General features: G+C 41.0%; 1 protein-coding gene across 50 annotated transcripts in view; it reads right to left on the bottom strand.

The window, feature by feature from the left end:
* The window catches only part of ARPP21 (cAMP regulated phosphoprotein 21), a 187,208-nt gene that overhangs the window by 56,845 nt on the left and 116,195 nt on the right, over nucleotides 1-14,168 (bottom strand). For 31 of the 50 annotated variants that reach the window (XM_004939497.4, XM_015281705.4, XM_040696063.2 and 28 more), the window contains 3 exons: nucleotides 9,140-9,177; nucleotides 7,257-7,316; nucleotides 4,516-4,748 (listed from right to left, as the gene is read on the bottom strand). In XM_004939497.4, coding sequence (XP_004939554.1) covers nucleotides 4,516-4,748; nucleotides 7,257-7,316; nucleotides 9,140-9,177 — 331 coding nt within the window. The remainder of the gene's footprint in view (nucleotides 1-4,515; nucleotides 4,749-7,256; nucleotides 7,317-9,139; nucleotides 9,178-14,168) is intronic. The other 19 variants (XM_046929690.1, XM_046929732.1, XM_046929722.1 and 16 more) reach the window with 7 other exon arrangements.

Raw genomic sequence — 14,168 nt, 5'->3', positions numbered from 1 at the left:
CTCTCCTGAGCCTCCTCTTCTCTAGACTGAACAATCTCAGCTCCTTCAGCTGCTCCTCATAATGCTTGTGTTCCAGACCCCTCACCAGCTTTGTTGCCCTCCTCTGGACACGCTCCAGGGCCTCAATGTCTTTCTTACAGCAAGAGGCCCAAAACTGGACACAGTACTCCAATTCACAAAACCACAGGATCATAGGGGCTGGAAGGGACCCCTGGCAATCAGCTGGTCCAACGCTCTGCTAATGCAGGTTCCCTATTTGTCTGCTGCTTTCCTAAGTCACTTACATATTTGCATGTTTTATATATATACACACATATATATTAATAACAGTAATGCATTTATAACATGCATTTAGGACTTCTTGTTTTTTTAATAAGAATGGTATGCGTTCATGTGAACACAATACTTTTCTACAAGCTTCACTTCTAAAAATAAGGTTGATCATTCGGCACAGTCAGTTGGTGGGAAGTATACGACTGGAAGCAGTTGGCTTAAAATTTATTACCCACACATCAGCATTCCTGCTATTACTCTTGGGCTTGCAAAATCTATCAAGCTAATGCTTGATCAAAGGAAATAATAAAGAAGCAGAAATCCAGTTCCAAAACCCAGACATAATACTATAATTCACGGAATATCTTACATATATATAAAAGTTAACGTATTGAAATGCCTGCAGTATAATTGTCTTTGTGTGACAGGAGTAGCATTGAACACCTAACAGGAGAGATTAGATTGTGTCTCCGATTACTTGCAGCCACTCCAAGGGAGTTAATGATTCCTACAGAGCTGTATCAACACAGCTGATATCCCCACACAGCCATCTTTTCGTAAATGGGAGAGAAAGAAATACGCTCCAACAGATGTGCATTCCACACTATGAAAAATGCATTAAGAGAAGCTAAGGATGCAGCAGTGAGACCTTATAAGCCTTCCAACAGTTACTGAAATAAATATAAAGCCATGTACGCAGGCACAGAGGACATTTCTTTGGAACACATCTTGTCTTCCCTCCTAATGAAGCACATTAAAAACTATTGTAACGTGACAGTGAAAATAAGGTGACAGTTTAGGAGCTAGACTTTCTCTTGATGTGTGTGGTTACACATTGCAGATTCATTTTTGATAGCCATAGGGGCACTCACAACTACACACATGTAGTCAATCCTGAAAAGTCAACTCTGCCAGTGGAAATCTAAACTAAGATTTTGTAGGCTGCCCCTCAGCTGTCCTAATGTAATCTGACAGCAGTTTGTTGCAGTATTAAGTCCTAACTTTGGCACTCAATTACAACCTAAATAATACATCTATGTATCTACTAAGCTGCAACAGAATTAATTAGAAAACTTTATTCCAAGTATAAGATCTATATTTTTCAAGGGGAACTTCTAAGCAATCAACAGGTGCATGAAAGTAATACTCAAATGGTGTAATAAACATATTATGGGTTTCAAACAGTTCTTTTTGTGAAGTCTGCAAGAATTAAGTATCCTAATTCCTTTGCTAAACTCTTATTACCATGCAGCTGAATGCAATTAGAGTCTAAGAGTAATAGATACTGCTAGACTCCACTGCAGAGAACAGCACATTCTCTGATCTGCCATTGCCTAAGGGGAGGCAAACTTCTTTCAGTGCTTCAGTTTCTCTAAGGCCACCATGTAACATTGATTACTGATTTATCAGACAGAAGTGAAGGCTAAGGTCAGAACATTTAATTTTGGTGAAAATATTTAGAGTTATGCAGAAAGGCTACAGTGCTAATACTGCACCGCAGGATACATTCTAAAAGGCAGCTGTGAGCCATCGGTGAAAATCCTTAAAGTCTTATTTATCTGAATGCTAAAGAAAAGTATTTGACAGTGCTTCAGGATGACCATCAGAGGTATAGCATAATTTTCACATTTAAAATAGTGGAAAACATTTTTCACCATGTTTAACCAATGGAAAACATTTTGACCTGCTGCTTATAGACTGATTCAGTATATAATGTGTTTAGGACAAAAAGAGCTCTGAGGGCTGTATTATATTTTTTTTTCAGTGAAGAATGAACACTTCATCAAGACATATTTCCCTGTTGTTTTTTAACAGTTATTCTACTCTGTTCTAACGCCACTCAGTGACATTTCAGAGAGAAGGACAGAAATAGGGATTCAGATATTATTTCCTCTGACTTTCCTCAGGCTGACTGACAGATTCACTTTGTGTCCCAGCTTTGAAGGTGTGACTTCGTTTTGACATCCAGCCTTGCTCTTTTCCTCCTCTCCTCTTCCTTTTATTTAACTTATTTTCACTCTTTCTATGCATCAACCAGATTTCACATTGAAAACCTTTGCTTTAAAAAAAAAAAAAAAAAAAAAGAGCACTTACAATATGTAATTGCTCTGCAAAGAACATGGAATTTTAATATCAATGATGTTTTAAAAATGTACTGTTAGAGCTCTCATTTGAAAGCAATTTGGGGTTTGGTGCCTAAGGAGTACAGATGCACTTACCATTACTCATATGCTTCAGAGATTTCTCCTTTAATATATCTTCCTAAGTGCACCCTTTAATATGCTTGACTTTGACACCAAAACGGCTACTTAAAAGTATTACTGTTTTGCAATTAGATGTCTCTACCCACCAAACTGGATTTCCCTGACTGTTGTGAAGGCTCTGCACCTCTGCATTCAGTGTTGCAGAGTATGCTTAACCACACTCTGCTGAAGGTTAACTATATAAAAAAGTACACCTGCAACCTGAGCCTCCCCCCTAATTCTTATATATCTAATTGAGTTCTGATGCAATGGAAAGATTTGAGGGAAGCAAATAGATCTAGAGGTAAAAACACGGTCTACGGCATACTTTGGGCCACACTGTATAGCCTATTCATCCTTGATGCAAATAAAAACAGACACACAGGAGGACATTTTCAAAGGTATATACACACTGGTTGCACTACACACACTGGTTGCTCTACTCAGAGCCACATTCAGCCTGACCCTGAATACCTCCAGGGGTGGATGCCCCATTCTTGGATGCATTCAAGGCCAGGCTGGATGTGGCTCTGGGCAGCCTGGTCTGGTCTTTGGTGACCCTGCACATAGCAGGGAGGTTGAAACTCGATGACCACTGTGGTCCTTTTCAACCCAGGCCATTCTATGATTCTATGATACATAGCATATGCTTATATTCAGGAAAAATAAAGTGAAAAAAACCAACAACTATATTGTACTGATATTTATCAAAGACAAAATCTGTACTAATATTTTCAAAGACAAAATGAGGTTTTAATTCCATAGGATTGCACATATGTAGAAGTGGAGTAGAACTGAAGGAGAGTCTTAAGATGAAATTCAAAGCCATTGTTTGTCCAAGGTAAAAGGAAAGGTAAAAAAAAAAAAAAAAAAAGGTAAAAGAAAGGCAAAAAAAAAAAAAAAGCAGGATATTGTGAATGCTCTCAGCATCTTTAGGAGCAGCAGGGTTGAAGAGAGTACCCTTCTGACCACTGGGTACCCTTCCTTCTCTGAAGAAAATTGATTGTGTTCGAGTTCGTGAAGTTCAGAACACAGTTACAAAGCCAAAGGTTTCCTCAATTCACTCTGAAAACACCATTCCTGAGCATCCTGAAGCAGAACAAAGGCTACTATGCCATTTTGAGAATCGGAATGAAATCCGACTAACAAAGGTCTGATAAGCAGAATTTAAATTAAGTACCATCCATAAAGCACTCTCAAGCTGAAAAACCACTAAGTGCTAAGTATTGATTACCACTTGCCCTGTACTGTATTTATCAAGTGAACCAAACTGATGGAATCATCTGATGGGCTAATTATTTATTATGCACTTTTACACAAAAATATAATAGAGTAGCTTAATGGCATGGCTTGAAATTACTTAGATCCAGGCCCTGTGACTCACTCATATGTTAATGCACCCATGAAGTTAATACAAATAAATGCAGAATTCCCACCAGGTTCATAGTGCCCTTAAATGGTGCTTTCATTTAATTGGAACCAAACAAGAAAATGGAGAGGCTGCAGGACCTCTGTGAATCCAGAGCTTCTGATGGCTTCTACCACAGCACACTGGCTCATCTGCCAACAGATGGGGAGAGGCAGTACTCCAGAGTGCAGGTGGTCTGTATTTTAGCATTGACAACAAAACATTCTTGGAATTCTCATCAGCTATAGGACACAGTTCTTCAGAATTCAAGAAGAGTAAGATTAATAAAAAGGTGCAATCTGTGCCATCCATTTTGTTACAAAAGCTATTACCTTTTGAGGCTACAATTAGAGAGATCATCCAAATAGGAAGTGCAAATACTCTATTCCAGGAAAGCCTACTTCACACCCAGGGTTTGCAGATCTCAAGGACCAGGTTTTCTCAATCCCTATGAACTGAACGTCCAATAGCCAGCTACTAACATACACAGATGGGCAAATACACCTGCCATGTACATTTATCACTGTGCAGCCAAGAGTACTTGGCATACTTGTATGCCAAGAGTACTTGTGAACCCAATACAGTACTAGCTACCTGTTTTAGACAGTTTGCCGGTACTTCTGTTACTTGATGAGCTATCTCCTCTTGTCAGGACGGTTATGCCACCAAAACTTGCTGTCTTTGTTATGGCTGGCTTCAAATTTCGATTTGAACTGTCCGAGTCTGTGCTGCTCCATGGCCTCTGGTGGTCTGTCCATTTCAATTCATTCTCCGTGCTGCTCTGCCGACTGCCAGATGCCTTCCCTGTGCTATCTCTGTTACCCCTGCGGACATCAGAAAACAAAGATTCATACACAAGCAGAGCCTATCTTTGGGTACCCTGCAGTGAGCCAACTAAAGGAAAAGGAAGTACTCTGCATTTACAAAAGCATGCCTAGGAGGGGGAATTTGACCCCAATACTCATCCACCTCGAGCAAATTAACACTGCTGCAACTTCTTTACATGCACAGCACTTGCCAGTGCTCCCCTTTCCCATTCATCCCAGGAGCTTTTCACTAGACAAGATTGATGAAGCAATATCATACTGGGTGATGTAGCATATCCACTGCCTGTTTACCCATCTCCTACTTCAGGAGATTCCTCGATACCTCTCCCTTCACTGTCCATCAACTGTAAGTCTTTCCTCACTAACATCACTAGCCCTCTACCTTTGTCTTCACAATGATCCTCTTTATTTCTGTTTTACCTCACCACCACTCATCTGCTCCGAAAGTCACTCAACCCCCTTCCCTGAAGGTGTCCTCCCAGCACCAGCCCAAACTTTTCAACACTACTGCTCCATTTAGAGACCCCATCAAGTTTGGTTTTTTCCCCTCTGCATACACTAATAACATCATCACGTTTCCCCCTCTGCCTGTGTCCCAGCTTTCAACTGCAAAAAGTTCTGGGTAGAGACTGCCTGTCCTTGAACAGCTGTGGAGCATCCAGAGTACCGTGAGTGACAACACAGCAAACTGGGAGCAGAGAGCAAAAACCAGAGTAAAATTTGCCTTATTTATGATGAACAGCTTACACTGCATTGCTAAAACGACAGAGCCAGCATGCCCTACTATGGCTTAGTGCACCATGACCCAAGTGACAGCTAGTAACACTGACTTTTGGGAGGCTTTTAGAAGGCATTTCCCATCCCCTCTGTCTTATTCTGCAGTAGTCTCCATCAAAGCACTTTCTACAAATCAAAAGGATGAGAGTGGATCTATTGCTCCTCCACTCCCTTTCTCCCTGTGAGTGTGGCTCCTGCTCTCTCACTGGAGAACGTGCCAAGCTGTGCCACTCAGGACGAGAAGGAGCAGGGTGCCAAGGACGGGATCAGGCTGGCGCGTTCCTTGCCTGCAATCAGAGCCGCACACCCATGTGATCGGCAGCATTTACCTGTTGACCTTCGCTAGACCCAGACAGAGGGAAAACACAAAGAGAAACAGCACAGAAGCAACAACATAAAAAAAAAAAAAAAAGGGAAAAAAAAAAGATTTAAAAATTTAAAAAATAAATTGCCTTTAAGATTTAATTGGAAAGGAAAAAAAAAAAGTTTATTATTTACAGATGCTTTGGCATTCCTGTGCTTAAAAATTAATAATTCTCTTATGTTTATATTCTAGTGAAAGAGAGGGAGAGAAAACGAATGCTTCTGCATCCCCGTTCTCTGTAGTTGCACATTACACAAAATTCCTATTTGCTCCCCAAACCTGAATAGGTATCATTTATTAAGAGCCTCTGCATGGATATTTCTGATGCTTCCTTACTCCTGCATGCCCAATCCAAGACCATCAGTTCACCAGGACTAGCCCAAACCATGGAGTTTTTCTGCCAGCTCCAGCTCTTCTCCTCCACCCGTGGTCTTGTCATCTCCTGTGGCTGCTGTGCAGACATGCACAAGTGGCAAACACATATACACATCAAATAATCCTGCATCCTCGCACCTCATAGTGAAAATCACGTTAACATAGGTGGCATAAGCTTAAAGTGACAAACTATTACTGCTACATATGCAAACAGCAAATCCAGCTATGCCCATGCTCTACTAGATGAAGGATATGCTTCTGAAAGAATTCATTACTTCTGCCTGATCTGCTTAAAATTTGGGGGAGCTGATTGGCTTAATAAGCAGCTCGGCATGCCAAACTTTGATTGATTTAAATCTGTTGGTGCTCCTGGTGTGGGAGGAGAGCCTAAGTCCCTTAGTTGGATCAGGTTGAGTCTTCCACTGCCCCAGTGCTCTCCATGAAAATATGGACTGATTCTTTGTGCCATGGGATGCTCTTTAGGATCAAGATTATGACTGAACAGTCTCTGGGCAGATGGAAAAAGGTTTTGGAACAGAAAGGCTATGGAGAAAATTTTTCCCATGCACTGCTGTTTTAAGATAAAGGAACTTCAACCAGTTTCACCTCATTACATTTTTATTTCAGCTTTTAATAAAACAAAGAATGGAAAAAATGTCAGGCGGGGCACTAGTCTGTGAAAAATGCCTCAACTACAGCTAAATGGACTCACACCAGTCACAATCATCCCCAGTCTGTGGGAGTCCAAACAGCTGAAAATCTAGATGTGGTTCCTGAGCTGATGATCAGTAAAGCCAAAGGAAGGTGTCCTGCTATGATCTCCTCATTCAGAGAGCATGGGATAAGTAAAACAAGAACTTCTGTGCTCCCTTCTGGACAGAAAAATGACATACCCACACCCGGACAAGGTGTCCTTGGCAAGGACACGGGTAGAATCACAACTGAGAGTTACTGGGAAATAATTATTAAATAAAGCAAGCCATACAAACCTAAACAGCTGTCTTTTCTTATGGGTATCATTGCATATACTACTGTCTTCCAAGAGCCTACTGAAAAAATGAAAAGAAAGATTATGGTAACACACACAGTAATACAAATCTATCTTTAAAATTACATTTAGTTTCTAGCAATATCTTCCATCTCGCCAGGTTAATAGTTAAAGAAGCAAGGCTAAAATTGGCCCCCAATTCCCATTCCCACAACTTGGCAGTCAACCGAACATAAGCAATGTCAGCCAGGGAGGCTGAAGGCCATTTAACATTTCCTGTTACCAAGCAAGGTAATTCTCATGAGCCAAGGAACCATACTCCTACATCTCAAAGAAAAATCATTAGAATGTCACCTAATAGAACGCAAAAATGCAAGCCAGCAAAATCCTGCAAGTATAATTTTAAGTACTTGCTATGTCCCTTGAAAATCTCTGCAGCGCAGATAAATGTTCAGGTTCTCTGATGAGAGAAGGCAAAGCACTTAAACATATACGTAACTTCCAACACAGCAAATCCACAAGATTGCTCACGTGCACAGAGCTCAGTATGAGTTTAAGTGTTTCACCTGGCCAACGGCTGTAAGGCATGCAGCAAGAAAAAGCAGTGCTCTGATGGATGGAGCAGAGGGCTCTCCTGGTAACAGAGCCCATGGTAGCGGAAGTCCGGATTCCACCCTGGTCTTTCTGTGATCTTCACCTGAGTGTGCATCCTCACACTTATTCTCCCATTTCCAGAGATTAAAAAAAAAAGTAGGTTTATGGGAGTATCTTCTTTTGGCTTTTCAGGGCTCCTCTGTTGCAATTTTGATTTATTCTGACAAAATATCTCTCGTGGTACAGAAGCAGCAGCTGAGGTAATGCACTGGGCTCTCATAACGCAAGGTGGTTAGGTGGCACTGGGACATCCTGAGGGATATACCTCCTTCCTCCTTCAGGACTATCCACCAGAAAGGCTGTTTTTTACCGTTACTGAGGAGTCATTTACCATGGGAACAGCCTTACTCATAAATGACAGAAGTAAGGATGTACAGAAATAGAAACACTGTGAAAGATGATCTTCTCCAAGCCAACAGTGAACAGTTTTAGAACATGCACAGCTCCAGCAATCACCAGTGAAATGCCCACCATTTTGATTAAAATCCTTATCTGCCATAACGGCACACAGTGTCTAAGATCTTCTACGTTTATTTATGGCTGCTACAGAGCTTTGTATTTCATATACCTTCAGAATTAACACACGGTTTCTTCTTCCCTTTGCTTGAAGTGGGTTTATTATAAGGAACCATCATTATAAGGAACCTGAAGAACCATCACACAGGAAGGCAGTAACAGTTGGCTCAGGTACCATCATTGCATTATTACAATGCAGGACCACAGCAGGCAGGACCTGGGGGATGCCTGGGCCCTCAGCGGCAACAAGTGGTTCAGTGCTGCCATGAAAAGCGGGTTAAGCACCAGAAACACAAACGCTGTGTTTTATAAATTCCATCATCCAGCTGCTGCTAGAGTGCTTTTTAAAGATCAGTAAGTTAAATTCTGAAGGCACTCCAGAGAGAGATTAGTCACTTGGAATGAAACATTAGATGGGCTTTCTCCTACACCACCACCACCCCACAACTACGTTTCGAAAGTGAAATGCAAAGTTTGGAGAAAGCAGCACTAATACCTCATTTATTTGTTCAAACACAGCATTGCAAAGCAACCCCTTCCTCCCCAGCTGTCCCCCTCCCCAAAGCAGAAAAACACCGCAGTTGTTACGGATTATGAATTCGTTCAGTACTTTTGGCATTAAGATAAACAGCTATGGATACACCAAATAGTAAGAGAGAAACAGCTAGAGAAATTATTAAAAAAAAAAAAAAAAAAGCTGTATTTTTTTTTTACCTGTTTTCCACAAAAAGGTTTTCCTGGGAGCAAACTGACTGAAAAATAAAAAAGGCATTGTATCAGACGTTCTAGATATGCTCTGCTGTTCCAATTCCTTCCTTGCTTTTAGAATTATCTCCCCTGGTCAGGCATAAGGGGATTTCAATTCATGCATCATTTGCATTTGCAGAAGACAAGAGGGGAAAAAAGGTCAAGAATGAGGTCAGGCCAGTAAAATAAATTCCATGCATTACAACACATTGCCAACGAGGGGTCTCAGTTTGGAAACAAACTGAAACTTCTCAGTCCTGAGATCAGAAGAAGGTGGAATGTGCAAAATGCTGGTGATTCAAAGGGAAAAACGTTTTGCCTACATAAAGCGAGGTTCCACAAGTCTGCCCTACCACCCAGAAATAAGATTGCAGAATAGCACAGAGCTGCAGGTAGGGAGGACAAACAGGAGGAGAGCATGCAAAGTCAACAAAGTTCTTCAAAGGGAGAGAAGGTACTACAGTACTTAGAGATAGTAAGTGATTTCGCATGGAGAGGAAACAGCCATACTCACATCGAGATATAAAATGAGGGTAATATTAATAATAATATTAACATGAATAATAACATCTATTGCAAAAACGGTTCTCTGCTGGAGGACTTAAATTACTTAGACCCCGAGAAAGGTGAAGGGCTTGGAAGAAATAAATCCTACTGGCGAGCGTGTAATTCATTTGGCATTACTTAATTTTTTTTTTTATGCAGAGAAATGAAGCTGTGCTCAATTTCCCATGAATAATTCTCCCACTTTGATTTTTTCCATTTCCCTCCTATTTCATGTTCGTTACACAAAGTGCCTCGTAGCTGTCATTGGATTCTATCTCCATGAGGTACAGAAGAAAGGACAGTCAGTACTTACATAGAATTTAAACAAAAGGAAAGCAAGGGGTTGAGGACACCACAGCTCATGCCCATCCCCTCTACAACAATGGGACTCAGCTCAAGGAACAATGGCACACCATCATTATTGGTGTCACTTTCTACTTGTATAGGAAATGGACGAACACAGCCCTGAAGACACAGTGCAGTTTCTCATCAGCACTGCCATGTGCCCACCCAGCACCTGATCCAGGGATGCTGTATGGAGCAGGCAGCTCCCCAGTGAACGCTTCTCAGGAAGGCTCCCAGCCTGCACCCCAGTTGAATATGAGGAATTCCAGAGGAATTGAATGCTCAGGGCTCTAGGCTGCACTGGTGGCAAACATGGCTCGTTAGCACAAAACCCTAGCATTTCAGGGCCAAGCTTTCCATTGCCAGGGACTGGCTGCAGCAGACCTAGGGTTCCATCCCAGGCAAAGAGGAGACATGAACTATTCCACCGGGATCCTTCGCACAGCTACAATACTTCATCTGCTCCCATTTTATGTACCTCACTCACAAGGTTTCATCAACAGTTGGGGCTGTGTGGGCTTGAGCACAGCCTAACAACTTTGAAGTCTACTAAAATCCCCCTGTGGGTTTGGACCACCTCCACCACGATGCTGCATCTTCTCTTTGTGGTTCATGATTGGCAGCTGCGCAACGACTTAAGCTCAGTCACCTTCCCAAAGCAGCCTTAACAGCTGGCTCTTCCAAAAACAGTAAAAACCTCTGCTCCAACCAGAGTACTGCTCTGCATCCCCACTAAGTTAAAAGCAAAGAGGTGTGTACCTGTCTGCAGAAGTGCTTATGAGCATTTTTTTTTAATGACTGTTTAAAGTTTTTAAAGAAATGGGCATAAAGCAGAATACATATTTGAGATTTATACTTCATTAAGCAAGTGGAGAGCATTGCTCCCTTTCTAGTGTCTTAACAGGAACCACTACAAACTGCATTATAGGCCTAAGGACAATTTCTGTAATAACTCCCTTTGTCCTCCTGGCTGAAGATGCTGGCAAAGGGCTATCAATCCTTAGAAACTTTATTTCTCAGTATGGGCGTGAGGCTAGAAAGACAGGCACTTTCCTTATGATGTTACTCTTACTGTTAAAGTCAGATGGCTAAGCAGCTCCGGATAGCAGTTCAGCTACTACAAGGTCAGGACTCACCTTCCTGATCAACAGCATCAATAAGCTTTCATGGTACTTTCAGTTGAGCCTTAAATACATACACAGAACAGATGTTGTGAAAAAGGTTTTTAAAACTCTTGGCTCTTTTACACTCATCTAAGACACTGACAACAAATCTACTAAAGGAAAAGAAGGTTATGCAAGATCACCTACAAATTCACCTCCTCAGGGACTTCTGCATGCAAGATTTCCATTATGGTTTTCTGTATGACTAATTGTCACTTATGAAACTAGTCTTTCATTCCATAATTTCCCAGAACCTTTTTAAGTCTCAACTGGAAGATGTGCTTCAGCACTGTCAAGCACTAGGTATACTGTTCTTGTTTTCAATTACATTAGCCTGCATAGATAACAATTAACATGCAGCAATATCCTGCAGTGGATACCATCAAGTAATCATCTGCATGTCAGTTAACGAGATTTGATAGATCTCAGGCTTACAACAAATGCTAATTGCTTGATCTGCAGCAAAAAAGGAGGGCTCTGTACAGCCATACTGGAGTCTTGAGACATATGGGTTCATGCTGGCCAACACAAGGCATTTCCTGGTTTTGTCTATTTTAAAACCACTTCTTCCTGTTCTTTTCCTACAAGATAAGTTCTTCACCCTATAGGATGAAGCCAGCTTTTCAAACATTCATTGACTCCTGAATTAGCGAAGATCCTCCATGCTTTCTTAATCAGAGGAATCATGATTTATTTTATCTAAAGGATCTGGCTCTTCAAAATACACTGCTTAGTCAAAAACAGCCATAACAATTAACAGCCAAAAATAAAGTGTGATGTACTTCCTTTAATTAGTACCATGTGTACCATGGGCAATTCCAGCATTTGTGTAATTAATAAAGCCTTTACATTTTTCAGTGAATACACAATAATTACTAGAGAATACGTTTATGAACAATGAATGGTTCTTAAGTGATTCTGGCTCATGAGGTTATACATTGCATTAACCTCAAAAAATGAAATTTACCCTAAGTAATTTAATTGCTTGTCTCTAGAATCAATTTTCTGCATGCTTAGAAGCCAAACTTACTGTGCCATTTACATACACATTCAGGATTCTAAGTTAAATCTATAATTTGTATTGATGTGTATTGAAAGAGTAACATATACCTTTCTTTTCTTTAAGATTTTATTATTATTATTTTCCTCAGGGAATTACTTTTCAATGCAATAAAAGCAACTGAAGTGTCTTAGATGAGAAACTTCTTTTTAAGACCGGGATACCCCAGGTCCTATGTGCCCTTGGTCATGAAACTGACAAGTTGTTGTAAAGCTAGATTTACAATAAAAATAAGTTTAAGATAGAAAGGTTGCAGGCCTTACAACTGAAAAATAACCTTGAGCGTAACAGAGTTCATGCAGTGCTGGTTTAGTGCTATAGCAACCTACATGTTTGGGAGGTACATGCTTTGCAGTTCCTATTGCAGTGAACTGATCAAATGCAGTAACTCTTTACCCATTCTTTTATTAAGTTACGTCATTAACATGCTTCTCAATCCCTGCCACCTGCTACGACACCACATGACAGGAGTCATTAGAACTTCCAGCTTCCCTTATCAAAATTTATGATAGCCAACACAGCAGATGGAAAATTTGACAGGGAGTATAATTTAGACTGACTAATATCAGACTAATCATCATGAGGACTATCATGATGATAGCATTATTCATGAACATATTTATTTTAAAACTTGGAAACGAAGATATCTGGTGCACTGGAGTGCTACAAAAATCAAAGAAAGAGTAAGGAAGGTTTCTGTTGCTTAATATGTGGGGAGCAGGCTAAGGTATTTTTCACAGTACTAGAAACATGCACAGGATTCTTTGCCTCTCCAGATTGCCTTTTTCTCCTATATTTTGCTCTGAATTCTGATAGTTGGGTTGATCTATCTTCCACAGAGCCTGAGATACTTGATGCATATTTTGAGTGATGCTCGGTGCAACAAGTCACAGCTGCACCTTCGCTGCTGCCCTTTGGAGACTTCTCATGCAAGTCCTCTTCATGCATGCTCTAATTAGAAGAGAAATATCCGTATGCCATTTTCTAAGGTTCACAAGCAAGGCACGGATACAGGCTTGACTACAGGAGTGTAAATAGCATACAGGTAATAAAAATACCACAAGATTAATTCTTCATACCATGATTAATTCTTCCCTGTCTTTCTACATCTGTAATTTGCAAGATGACAAGGCTTACGTGCTTAGGTACCTACCTCAGGAAAACTTGGGGAAAATGGATTTACAAATGATTGCGGAGTGCTTTAAAACTAAAAAGTCCTACATGCAGCAAGTGGTTACCTATGATAGGAAGCCATAGTTCTCTTTCCTAAAATGAACCAAAACGTAACTCTGCCCGCCACCACAACCCTCTGATATCATCCTAGAAACACCTCACTGTGATGAGAGAGCTCCACTCAAAAAAAGCTCAGCTCAGCTAAGAAATACATTCCTGTTAATGTTATCAGTACAACTTGCTGAAATTCACTGCAACGTGATGTATTGCTGGCTCACTAGCACCTACAACAGCAGAGAGAGAGACCAAATGAGTGGATATGAGAGAGAGAGGGAGAGATCTACATCGCTATCTGGAAACATGCTCACTCCACATCCATATAGAATGCCTACCACAACCAGACCATCGCTTGGACCTTGCTGCTCAGAGGTGCTAACCCAATAGACCACAACATCCTCCAACTGTGAGGAACTCAAAGCTCATCACTTGCCCTCAAAGCTCAACGGTCTAAAAATAAGAACAGCAGCACACTGGGGAGCGAGTTCCAGCACACTTCTCCAGCCATCTGCTTCCCAGCCTGGCATTTCTAGCTCCTGCTTTTATAACAACCTTTTGCCTCATTTGCAGTCTGCTTCAAAACCCAAAGATTTTTTGGTTTTGCACAAGTTCCCTTGTAACACGCCAGAGACAGCATCTTTCATACAGAAGA

The sequence above is a fragment of the Gallus gallus genome, chromosome 2 (assembly GCF_016699485.2).
Source record: "Gallus gallus isolate bGalGal1 chromosome 2, bGalGal1.mat.broiler.GRCg7b, whole genome shotgun sequence".
NCBI lineage: Eukaryota > Metazoa > Chordata > Aves > Galliformes > Phasianidae > Gallus > Gallus gallus.
This window is presented reverse-complemented; position numbering and strand designations above follow the sequence as displayed.